Below are 12087 nucleotides of genomic sequence, written 5' to 3' on the forward strand. Positions count from 1 at the left end.
CTGAAATAACAGAATTTTGAAGCATTTCACATACAGGTACTGAACTCTTGCCTGCCCTCAAATTCAAAAAATCTAGAGGTGGGGAGAAGATTATAAATGCCTTTTTAAAAAATTCATACACTCAGATAGGTGTGAGTATTTTTAAACTATTTTTTTGTTGTTGTTGTTTGCTCCAAGTATGCTACACTATTTTGGCTCCCTTGGTTGATGCAAGTTCCTAATTGTAACCAGGGTAAACCTACCACAGTGGTCAGTGTCCTGACTCCGGAAACTATCCAGAGACTTTCCGTTTGCCTAGATTTGCCCTTTGCCCCGTACTCTTCACATGTGGCCTCCCGCCCTCTGGCTCAGCCTAACCTGAGCTCTCCTCTTTGGCTGGGACTTGGCTGGCTCCTTTTGCTCAATTCTGTTGTTTCCGGCACACATCTTTTAAATGTGCTGCCTGTGTCCTGGGCAAAGCCCTTGAAAGCAAGGGTAAGAGAGCTCCCAGTAGGGATTGTCAATATATGGGAAAAGATGAACAGGTGGATGTTGTGACCAAGGTATCACTGGAAGGCTATCTCATCTCTTTTAGGAGTACCAGAGAAGCGTCTAGAAAGTTTCTTCCACACTAGCTACACAGTAGCCAAGAAATCATTTGAGGCCTTGAGTTTCTCTGAGGAGCACCTGGGCAAGGCCTGGAAGAACAAATCTGTGGCCACAGCTGTGATCATTATTCTGAGGGCAAACAGGAAACCCTTTTTGATAGAATTATTACATGGGGCGGCACTTTTTATGCTCTAAGAAATGCAGCCTTGTTTGCCATCATTTTAGAAAACAATTCTGCTCATCAGAAGGTATCAGATCACCTTGCCTGTCTGCCAATAAGTACTGGTGCTCCTCTGTTGTAAAAAGTGTATTCTTGTGAGGAAATGAAAAAAAAAAAAAAAGAAAAGAAATACTGTCTTTTTACTATGCTGGAAATAGTTCAGACCTCATGGATCCCCTGAAAGCTTCTCAAGGACACACAAGGGTCACCCAGCATAGTTTGAGAACTGCTACCTGTGAGGATAGTCTTAAAATGGATTCTAAGAATATACCCAGGTTAGCAGGGAAAGGAAGGACAAGCTCGCCGGGCACAGGCATGAGCTGTGGCAGCGGATATCCTCGGAAAGCATTAAGATCTTATTCCTGGTGTACATAGAAGTACCAATTTTTTCTGTAAGTGTTACTGGCTTTTAAACGGACACTGCCAGTATCCTAGGTGAGAGCTGGTCTTCAGAGTAGTCATCTTTCTAGTCTAATTATTTCAACTACTGCCTGTGAACAAAATTTTGGAATTACGCTTTTTGGTGGTTTGGGGTTTTTTTTATTTTGTTTCTTTGATTGGTTGGTTGGGGTTTTTTTTTTGTTTTGTTTTGTTGGGGGTTTTTTGTTTTGTTTTTTGGAGTTTTTTTGGTTTTTGTTTGTTTGTTTTTCTCTTTTGATTTTTCAAGACAAGATTTCTCTGTGTAGCCCTGGCTGTCCTGGAACTTACTCTGTAGACTAGGCTGGCCTCAAACTCAAAGGTTCGCCTGCCTTTGCCTCCTGAGTTCTGGGATTAAAGGTGGGTGCCACTAGTGCCTGGCTTTGGAATTAATGTTCTGTAAATAAAACAAACATCTCATTTCTTTATCTATGAACTTGGTTTTGCCAAAATGATATTAAGGAGCTGGGGGAAAATTACTTAAACTATTAGTCTTGACTCACGTGGTCTTCCAATTTGTAAAAAAGTAAATCCTCTTTGAAGTATGAAAGTACGATCTATTTGTACTGGATTTTTGAAAAACCTGTGAGCTCCCAGCACATGCTGTGTGCTGTGGTGGGCCCAGAAAGACAGTAGAAGCATGAACTAGACCTGCCCTTGCCTAGCTCCAGCCAGCCGCCCAAATGTGATTTTGACTTCAACTAACATGGAAGCCAGTTTGTTGGTCTTACTCCACCTAATAGTTTATACTTTTGGCATCATAGAATGGAGAAAAGCGGATGAGGACAGGTCTGCAAGAACCATGCCATACCACCTTTACTGAAAAAATTACCAAAGCATATATTCCATGAATCACACAACCAAGAGAGACTCAGGTTGATGGCTAATAGAGGTGATTGCTCATTTATTATCTCGGAGATCAAAGTGGTCACCTATGAAATGCCGACTTTCCTTCTTTGGAAGGCTACGTGGGTTGCTTGTCAACTGTTAGTAGATTGCCTAGTAAATAGTGTCCAAACGTGGCTATCATTTATTGGCACACGCCACGGAAGACACTTGCAGCAAAGGCATGTCAATTGTATGTTGCAGTGGTAATCTACATCAGAGAAGCTGTGCCTTTCAGAGTGGCAGATCTACTACAGTGCCTACATTTAGTGTGTCACACAGAAAATGTGGCTTATTGTACTGCCCAACTCCAGCCACATGTAACTGAAATAAGAGAGAAAAAAAATAGAAATATGAGAATAAGTGCGCAGCCAAAATACTGGCTTAGTAAAGATTGCTTTCCTTGAGGGATTCCAGACTCCTCCGGACTGTAGGTCCTCCATTCTGTGCTCGTGAGTGTGCTGGCAAATGCATGGGAGCCACAGAAGGAACCCGTCCTGTGGCCCTGAGCAGAGTGCAGAATCCAGCCACTATGGACCATGCACATCCCATAAAAGAAAGAAAAACAGGACAGACATTAGGTTGGATCTTCCAGAAGGTCTTTGTTGCACTATTCTCCATCATTGGAAAAAAAATACATCTTCGAATAAGGACAATAGCAGCACAGCTCATCAAAATGTTACAAGCAAATTCCCACTTCTCCTTCTAAGAACAATATGAAATGCCCCCCCAACACAATAACTGTAAAATGCCTTTTTTAAAAAAAGCACCATGAAATCCTACAAAGAGAAAAATAGGTAAAACATCTCCACAGGTGGGTGTCTTGTCCAGTATCTCTGGTTCCCTTGCTGCAGTGCTAGGACAGAAGGGGAGCAAAGGTTAGCATACAGAGTGGTTTGCATATCACTTCTAGATGTGGCTGCAATTTCTCCTTTCCAGCTAGAACACTAGACACAGGGAACAGACCATGCGAGCCCCCCTATGGTGCAAGTCTACTGAGCTGATGGACCGGAAGCCTTCTCAAAGGGGCTTCTTTTTAACACACAGGAAACTGTTTTTTCACTTAAGGACAAAGAACATAAAGGGGTCTCCAATCTCAGGCACCTGTGAAAACGACAATCACCCTCAGGAAGCCAGAGACACCTCGCACTTCTCTATACCACTAAGCTGGTGTCATGTGATTTGCAGACCAGGAAAGACCACAAAGGACATGGAGCATGGAAAGGGTGGTGTGCTGTAACATGGCTACTGCCCAAGGACTTTTTCAGAGCCGGGTAGCTGCTACACCACATGCAGACTCAACCGCACCCGTAATGCCAGATGAAAGAGACCTTTGTTTGGGAGCTCAGCTGTGTGTCTTTTCGAGGCCATTACTAACTAGTTCTTATGCCGTGTCAGCAGAGGCCTCCCATGTCCACTCTCAGCCTCTGTCTTTGCGTACAGCCCTACGCTAGTGGCGAGAAAGACCATCAGACATGAACCATTGGCAAAGCACAAAAAGCCAAAACTGCAGAAGGCGGTGGGGCTCATTTCCTTCTATGGAGGGGCTCTGCACCTTGCTTTTGCTCTGATACTGAAACCATTCCGCACGATCGATGGTTGAGGTTCTTCCCCAGCCCAGTGAGCCATAGCTACTTCAACCGGAACCCTGGCACACATTCTCATCATCTCCCCAAACCAAGCATACAAGTAGGTATAGGAAACGATGCCACAGAAGGGGGAAGGTGGTTGTTTGCTAATAGTTAGCCTAAGCAGGACTTTCAACATGAGGTTGTCCTCAGGGAACCCACAAAACATCATTTCCTACATGCATGTGCATCCTTTTGTACCAGAAGGGGGGAGGGAGGAAGGACATGAATTCATAACCCAATCAAGGGGACTTTTAATACAACTGAGTGCAAATAACAACAGCTTACAATTCTTTCATTAGTCTTAACACCATTGCCCTGAGGACCCACACCCCTTCTTTAAAAAAAAAAAAAATCCCTGCATCATGTGAGCTGGTGAGAGAGTGTGCTGAAGAGCTAAAATGGTGGAGCCTATAGGAGATGTCTTCCTAATTTGGACACCAGTCTCTCAAATACATCCAGTCTCCACCAACCAGGCAGAAAACAAACACCAAGAATGGGAGTGGGGCCATCAAGAAATTTTCTGATTTAACACGTGGCCTGCAGAATGTTTTCTCAGAGAAATGTACAACCGGAAAGGGTTTTGGTAATAGTCTGTGCTCAGTTCCCTTTGTGTGCAGATGAGGTACAGGGAAGCAGTGTGCCCATGAGCACAGGCTGTCCTGTGGAAGAGCACAGACAGTAAGTAGTCCCAGATACCTGAATTATAGGCCAGTGACCCCTTTCTGCACCACGCATGCCACACACTCACATACACACCGCACAGCCCTACACCCAAGCCAACAAACTGCTACAGTGAATTGCTGCTGAGTTAGGACTGGGCATATAACTGCATCTTTGAACTGTCCCTTGGCTCTCACCAGTAAACCTCCAGATGAGAGGACAACTCTGCACCCAGCTACCAAATGAAGCACAGACCTGGCCACTGAAGATACTGAATGTGTGCTCTTTCCATGTCTAACATCCATACATTTATTCTGGGTTTAACAGGAATTAGGGGGTACTGAGGGTAAAGGAGAGGTTGGGCTTATGTTCGTGTGTAACATGTAGTAGCAGCTGTCTTATCTTACATGTTCTTTTTTTTTTTAACAACTTTTTTGTTTTTGTTTTTGTTTTTTTTGTTTTGTTTTGTTTTTTTGAGACAGAGTTTCTCTGTGTAGCCTTGGCTGTCCTGGACTCCCTTTGTAGACCAGGCTGGCCTTGAACTCACAGCAAACCACCTGCCTCTGCCTCCCGAGTGCTGGGATTAAAGGTGTGCACCACCACTCCCAGCACTTATCACACATGTTCTACATGCTGTTTGCTCCCATCCTTACAGGGGTAACATTCGAGTAACTTCCAAACAACCAAAACCTCAAGGCTTAGCATGTACACATGAAGAGAAATTAACTCTCTCATTCCCTCTTCAGCTTCTCCGTTGGAGAGTACTTCATAGTTTGGGGAACACTTCGTCCACATACAAAATCTTCATACAGGGTTTTCATTGCCGCCACTCAGAACCTTTACCCAACACTCGGAATGGGTTCCACACTCTCAATCCAAGGTCATGTTGGCGTCTCAGCATGACTGGGGCTTGATTCCCGTGAGCACATCTCTGCACACCAACTCATGCACCTGTTCCATGTGGTCGGTTAGCCTACTATATGAAGAGTTCCTGCAAGAAAATCAGGTAAAGTGCAAAGGCATGCTTCCGAGGGCCATTTCTAGCAATACAGAAAAGGTGCTGTCTGCAGCATCCCCAGACTGAGAGCATACAGAAGATAGCTTCAGGGGCAACCTGGTGGGCCAGGTTTACCCTGAAACTTCACGCCCTCTTAGGGGTTAAAAAAAAAAAAAAAAAAAAAAAAAAAAAAAACCGCCTATCTCCTTCTCAACTCTGTCACAAACTGTGCTCACGAAGCTTGTAAGATGTGTGCCCGCACGCAATCACACACACGACATGTTCTCTCATTCACAAAAGCGAGTGATGTGGACACAGGAGCAAAACTGAAAGCGGGCTCTACCACCTTCTTGCTGTTCACTGCCAGTAGATTACTTAGCCTCCCTGAGTCTCTGTGCCCCTGTCTACACGAAGGATTTGTAAATAGTTCCCACGTGATAGGGTGAGGTTCAGTGAGTGCCATAAAATGCCCAATTCAGTGCCAAGTCCATGAAAGGCACTGAACAAATAAAGGGAATGCTTCTTTAGCACATACAGATCTAATGCCGGCAGCTTTAACACAACCATAAGACTCACCAAGGTACCATACAGTGGAAACTTAAATGGATGAAGCTCATGTGCACTTTCACCAGGAAACTTGTCACAATAGAAGTCCCACTTATCTTCCTGTTCCTTAAAGCACAATGAGGCAGGCTAGACCTTCCATTAAAAAAAAAAAAAACAAAAAAAAAACCACCATCCACACCTGTCTATGCATCATTTCCTGTGAGTCTACACAGCACCATGTAGAACACTAATGAGCTATTGTTCTGCTCCAGTGGAGTTATCCCAGACAAACTCATGACAGAAAAGGCCTTGCCATAGTGATCCCTAACTGACTTCTCATATATTGAACAAGATCCTGAAGGTTGAGACCTGGGAAATCAGGGCTTCTGTGCTCCAAGAAGGGGACAGCTGTGAGCGGTGCATTTCAGGGGCGTAGTCCTGGGCAATAAGTCTTCCATGCAGCCAGTGGTTCAGGAGGCAGTGGGCATAATTTTCCCTTGGGTTAGAAAATGGGAGACGGCTTCTGGAAGTCTCCACTTGTGCTATGATCTTTTGTTAAGTGTGTTCTGTGAATTTGTTATAGAAAATTTCCACGGAATCCCCAGCAGGTGGTCCTGGGTCTAGAAGACACACACATAGCCTTTGTTTCCTTAGGTTATAGGATCCGAGTGTTTAAGTGCAGGGGCCCTAGCTGAACCAACATGCCAGCCAAATCTGACTAAAGCTGAAGTATATGCAGGTGAGATAAAAGCCCAGTATGAATGCCCCCTCTCTGATAAAAACCTATTTTAAAATCGGTCTCCCAAAACTACAACTCACCCTTTCCAACAGTGTTCCCCCACTGATCACTGCAACTGGATGAACAATCATAGCTGTCACTTGTAGATCATTGCCTGTCTAGAAACAATAATAGGGGAGTGACCATTCCCGGGAATAACAGGTGTGAGACGAACAGGCAAGGAAGGGCTATGCTCCCGTACGAAAAGCATAACGAAACATAGGCATAAAACTAACTTGATAAAGGCATTATGAAACATGAGCATGATATGAAATCTTTTAAATACTTTTTTCAGTTTTTTAAAATGGCATTAATGGCACTTAAGCTGCAAACAACTTAAACCATTTCAATCTTACTATACAAGGGTTGCGTGAGAGATTCATGTTCCTTTTATATGGAATAGCAAAACTGAGTCTCATAGCTATGTGTAAGACACCCAAAAGGACAAAAAGCCCTGAGATGGAAAGATGCCATGGTCCTCCTTGGTGTGTCTCACAAAATGCAAGATGCCTATTTTTATTTTTATTTTTTTAAATTAGGATCAGCTAGACAGAACAGCAAGCCACTGGCATCATGCAAAGGCAATAATTTTGGTGTTTCCTCCCTCCTATCAAAACAAGTAATAATTAGAGTTCTCATAGAAAAGTGAGTATGAATGTTCCAAAATCAGTTTATTTTTACCTTCACACCCACTAAAGAAAATGCATTATTTGCCTTCCACCCAGGCAGCGGCTGAGGTGGTGTATTCACCAATGCTTGCACTACCTACCCCGTGAAAGAGACAAAGGTCTGTGGGCTTCTGTCATTGGTTAAGGAGATATCCACAGTGGGATGTGTCTGTGATTTTTTTTTTTTAATGAAAAAAGCAATTGCACCTTATAAAACGTGTGCTCTGATCAGTTTCCAGCAAATTCCAGGTACTCTTGGGTCCCAAGGACATTCATTTTGGAGTAGGTATTCGCACTGTGGCCTGTCAAAATTCAAGCTCAAAGGGCATGCCAAAATGTCCACTCAGATCCTAGCTAGAGTCACCAGGTCACCTGCAAAGAGCCGCCCCGTCTGTGTTCAGACTATCACTAAAGGTTGGTTCAAGAACAGAGACTCCAAAAGACAAATCTGTCCTCTCAGAGGCTGGTCTAAGGGACATCTGCCCTTGTCCCTGTGCCACATTAGAGTGGCTCTGGGTAAAGGCTATACCATTGCTACTGGAACTCCCCCTCACAGGGACAGGCGACACCCGCTACCTGTGCAAAGGTGTGTCCCGCCACCACTATCTGAAACGAAGCTCTTATTTGATTTCATTTTGGCAGAGCAAGCTTTTAGTCATGTATGGCACAGTGAAGTATATTCTTCAACGCTATGTAATTCTGAACTAACAAGAAGTCTGTTTAAGGCACGTGTCTCAGTGTGAATATTAAAACAAAACAAAAACGAAACAAAACAACAACAACAACAAAAAACAAAAAACAAGACAACACTTAGTCCAGCTTCAGTGTCTTTAACATTTAGTTTCTGTCTTCAAGTAATGAATTGTTCTCCAGCCCCTGGTCTTTGGTGTCTGTGGGTACCACTCCATTCTCTATCTCAGCTTGCTGCTGTATACACTCCATCAGCATGGCTGTGCTGGAGTTGTCTGAGTTACACATCTTTTCCGTCTCCTCCTCTTTCTTCTCTTCATCCAGAGAGTAATTCCGGAAGGTTTTGTAGATTTTCTGAACATCCTCTGGTAAGGTCTTTTTGAGATCTTTGTTTTTCCTCTTGGTGAGTTTGGAGGCCGACCCAAATTTGTTGATGATGTTGTCTTCAGAAGCGCCTTGCCCGTGTTTGTTGAGCTGTTCTGACCCCTTAAGGCGCAGGTTGTTGGGTCTGTTATTGATGCTCTCCTGGGATGAGGCCTTGAAACGGCCTGTGTCCAGGGCTGCAAAGACAGAGCGCTTCTCAGGGGATAGCATGTCCAGCGAGTGGGCCCTCTGGTCCAAGCCCAGCCTCCGGCGTTCCATGCTTCGGATGGTGGCTGCGCGCTGCAGCTTGTCATGAATCTCAACGCTGAGCCGCCTTCTCGTCTCCCGGAATTCGGCAGTGACGTTAGCCTTCCACTCAGCTGCGTGGGCTTTGATCTCACCCACCTAGACAAGAGAGAAGGGCGAGAACAAACTTAAGGGACTCCTCTCAGCTGGGCGCGGTGGCGCACACCTGTAATCTCAGCACTAGGGATGTCAGAGGCAGGCGGATCTCTGTGAGTTCGAGACCAGCCCGGTCTACAAAGCAAGTGCAGGACAGACACGGCTACACAGGGAACCCCTGTCTGAAAAGAACTCCCCAAAACATTCTAAAAAGAAAAAAGTAAAAGAGAATGTCCTTTCCTCTCAGGTGCCTCAGAACTTCATGGTGTCCCATGAGGGAGGCTGCTCTGGGAGACCAGGAGGTGATGGTGTCCCAGGGAACGAGACACACCACTACATTTGTCTAAGATGTTTCCTATAACCCAATTAGACACCCACATCAGGCTGCCTAGTGACTAACTAATGGAGTACGGAGAGCTTGGAAGCTCCCGAAGTTGAGAAATCGTTGCCGAAGAGAGGAAGATAAAATCTGGAGGGATTCTGGTTCAATTGTGCCCCCACTCGGTCGGTGTATGGCCCCATTTCCCCCACTTCTCGGTCTCATGGGGCTTTTATCATTGCATAACTTTAAAGACCATGCCTAACTCAGCCCTGGCCATTAAGTCAATGCTAAGCAACCCTTTGACATTTCCTGTCTTACCAATACTTCTGTCTGGGTAAGAAGATGACCCTGACTCATGTTCCTGAAGTCCAAGCATTAAGCACAGGGCTCAGTGGTAGAGCACCTGCTTACCATGTGCAAGGCCCCGGGGTTCAGTCCCTGGGAAAAGTCCTGTGTCCAAGGAAATTCCCTCAGTGCTGGGCAAACTGGCATGGTTAGTCACCCTCTATTGGAGCCGTTCTACAACCGTGTCTAAGGGGCCTGGCAGAGGAAGGACCAAGGTACCCAATAACCATATTTCCCTGATTAAGGCCCAGGTTAAGCTAGCATTCTCCCACCAAAGCCCACCTAAAATACTTCCTGAGAAAGTGAACCTTTGCTAGAGATTCATCACCAAATCCCTTGGTTGCCTCATCAACCCGGTACACAGAACCCATACGCATCCTGTTTCCCCATAGAGGTGAATGATTCAATGTTTGGCATTGAGCAAAGTCTACGCCTGTATTGTTCCTTCCTCTTTTGTTAAAGCCAGTATTCAGTGGGCCAGCCATCTTGGGGAATAAACCTGCAAAAGGCATTGGCAATATTTACACAAGCCAGGAATAATAATGTGTAAGCTCGGGAATTGGAGAAGTGGCAGAGATCCTTCAGCAAACTATCCCTTTGTCCCCTTTCACCAAACAAACTGAGCAGCTGCCCTCCAATGGGGTGTCTGTCCCTCTCTTGTCTTTCTTGAGCTTTCTCCCTGTTTCTTGAACTTTCTCTCCCTGCATACCTTCCTCTCTTCGAAGAAGAATGGCATTTTAAATGTCCTATGTGCCCTCCCTTCTGCCTTCCTTTTCTTGCCCTTGTGTAGAGTTTCAAATACATTTCTTGAAGTAGCAAAGACTGCAGGTGTCTGGCAAGAGGAATAAAAAATCCAAGGTCTGACAATGGGTGACTTGGGAAATAATGTAGAAAGGACCTCTTGAGTCTATTTCCTCTTGGCCAGCCACTGTTGAGTGACTTTTATCTAGCGGTGCCCAACAGGCCGTCCTCGGGCTGGCACTGAACCCTGAAGGATAGGCCAACTTGCACAAGCTCCTTAAAAGCCCACGAAGCTTCCCATGTGTTTGCTGGACAGAGCGATTGCATTTTTTTTTCTGAAGTCACTATGCACCCTCATTTGTCATTCCTACTTTTTTATTTTATTTATTTTATTTATTTATTTATTTATTTTACCTTTTAAAGCAGTTTCTTTTTAACTAAAGGATCTAGAAACGGTCACTGTCCACTCAACTTAGCTTCCAAATAATTAGGAAAAGAAGCCACACAATCCTTGCATGGAGACAGAAGCGGACATTTCTCACCGAAGGATGTCAAGGACATTCTTAGGGTTGGGAAGGCATCCTACCTCTTCTTTTGTCTTTTTCGATAAAACCCGCAGCCAGTCTCCGATCATACTGAGGACAGCTGCGAAGTAAGCAAGGCCAACAAGGATCCAAAACCACACCAGCGGCTTATACCACTCGCGATAATTGATGCCAGCATTTCCCCCTGAAACCAACCAAAATGGCACTTTAATATGGTCAAGCAGTTGGTCTTCATAGAGCGCATCCCAGTCCATGAAGGGAAATGGCATTTCCATGTCCAGCCCTAGGCCATTAGGCTTTCAGGAAACAAGGCACAACATAAGCTGGAGTCTTGCTCATAACTTAATTTCTTTGATTCTTGACCACTAAAAATAACCCTCAGTTCTGTAACAGAAAAAATGTCAATGGCCGCCTTGAGTCGTCTACTCTCCCTGACAAAGTATTAACTTCACAGGAAAACTATTTCAGATGTGGGCCCACCTGTCATTCTGTTTGTCTCAAACATCTCTGGATTTACCTTATTAACACAGATTCAGTACTGTGAGGGTTCGCCATGGTAGTACACACTGAAGAGGCAAAGGCAGGAAGATCCACTGTTAAGTCCAAGACCACCCTGAGCTACACAGTGAGTTCTCAGTGAGCCAGAGCTACGTAGTAAGAACTTGACTCTGAGAAGGAGAGAGAAAGGTGGGCAGGGAGGAAGAAAAAGATGACAGAGTGGAGGAGTGGAGGAGTGGAAGGGGGAAGAAGGGAAGGGAACAAGAAAGAGGGAGAAGCCAGGAGGGAAAAGGAGGGTGGAGGGCAGGAGTGGAGGCAAAGGAGGGGAGGAACGAGAGAAGAGGGGAAGAGTTAGGAAAGGATGCCAAATGATTTCAAATACTTGGAATTATTTCCTTCCAAAGTTCACATACATTTACCGAGAGCTTGAGTGGGTATGCAGAAGTAAAATTAGGTATAACGGCATTATTGAGACTTTGATCCATGAAATAGGGATTTGATGCTAAGTGATGGTGTTTACGTATGCTCACCCAGGGGGTCAATTAGGCCAGGCAATTACAATCACCATACCCTATAGCTAAACTGTACCTGTGAGGACGACGAGTTCAATCCTATCGTCTTGTAAGGACTATAGTAAAAATCTATCAAACCAAATTAGCCAGTTGCCTACTGGTATTGATTTGCTGTTCCATTGATAGAAATGGTCATTTATTCCAAATAATTAGCCTACTTATTCCAGCCTCCATATTAGCACTGCTGAGGGCACCACTCACAGACAGGATTCCTCTAAG

The 12087-nt window shown here is 44.8% G+C and overlaps 1 protein-coding gene across 3 annotated transcripts in view; it reads right to left on the reverse strand.

The window, feature by feature from the left end:
- Positions 1-8159: 8159 nt before the first annotated feature.
- Positions 8160-12087, reverse strand: part of Kcnk10 (potassium two pore domain channel subfamily K member 10) — a 141950-nt gene continuing 138022 nt past the window's right edge. For all 3 annotated transcript variants that reach the window (XM_051150247.1, XM_051150231.1, XM_051150239.1), the window contains exons 6-7: positions 10840-10982; positions 8160-8848 (exon numbers count right to left, since the gene is read on the reverse strand). In XM_051150247.1, the coding sequence (XP_051006204.1) occupies positions 8228-8848; positions 10840-10982 (764 nt within the window). In that variant the 3' untranslated portion in view covers positions 8160-8227. The remainder of the gene's footprint in view (positions 8849-10839; positions 10983-12087) is intronic.

The sequence above is a fragment of the Acomys russatus genome, chromosome 1, assembly GCF_903995435.1.
Source record: "Acomys russatus chromosome 1, mAcoRus1.1, whole genome shotgun sequence".
Classification (NCBI taxonomy): Eukaryota; Metazoa; Chordata; class Mammalia; order Rodentia; family Muridae; genus Acomys; species Acomys russatus.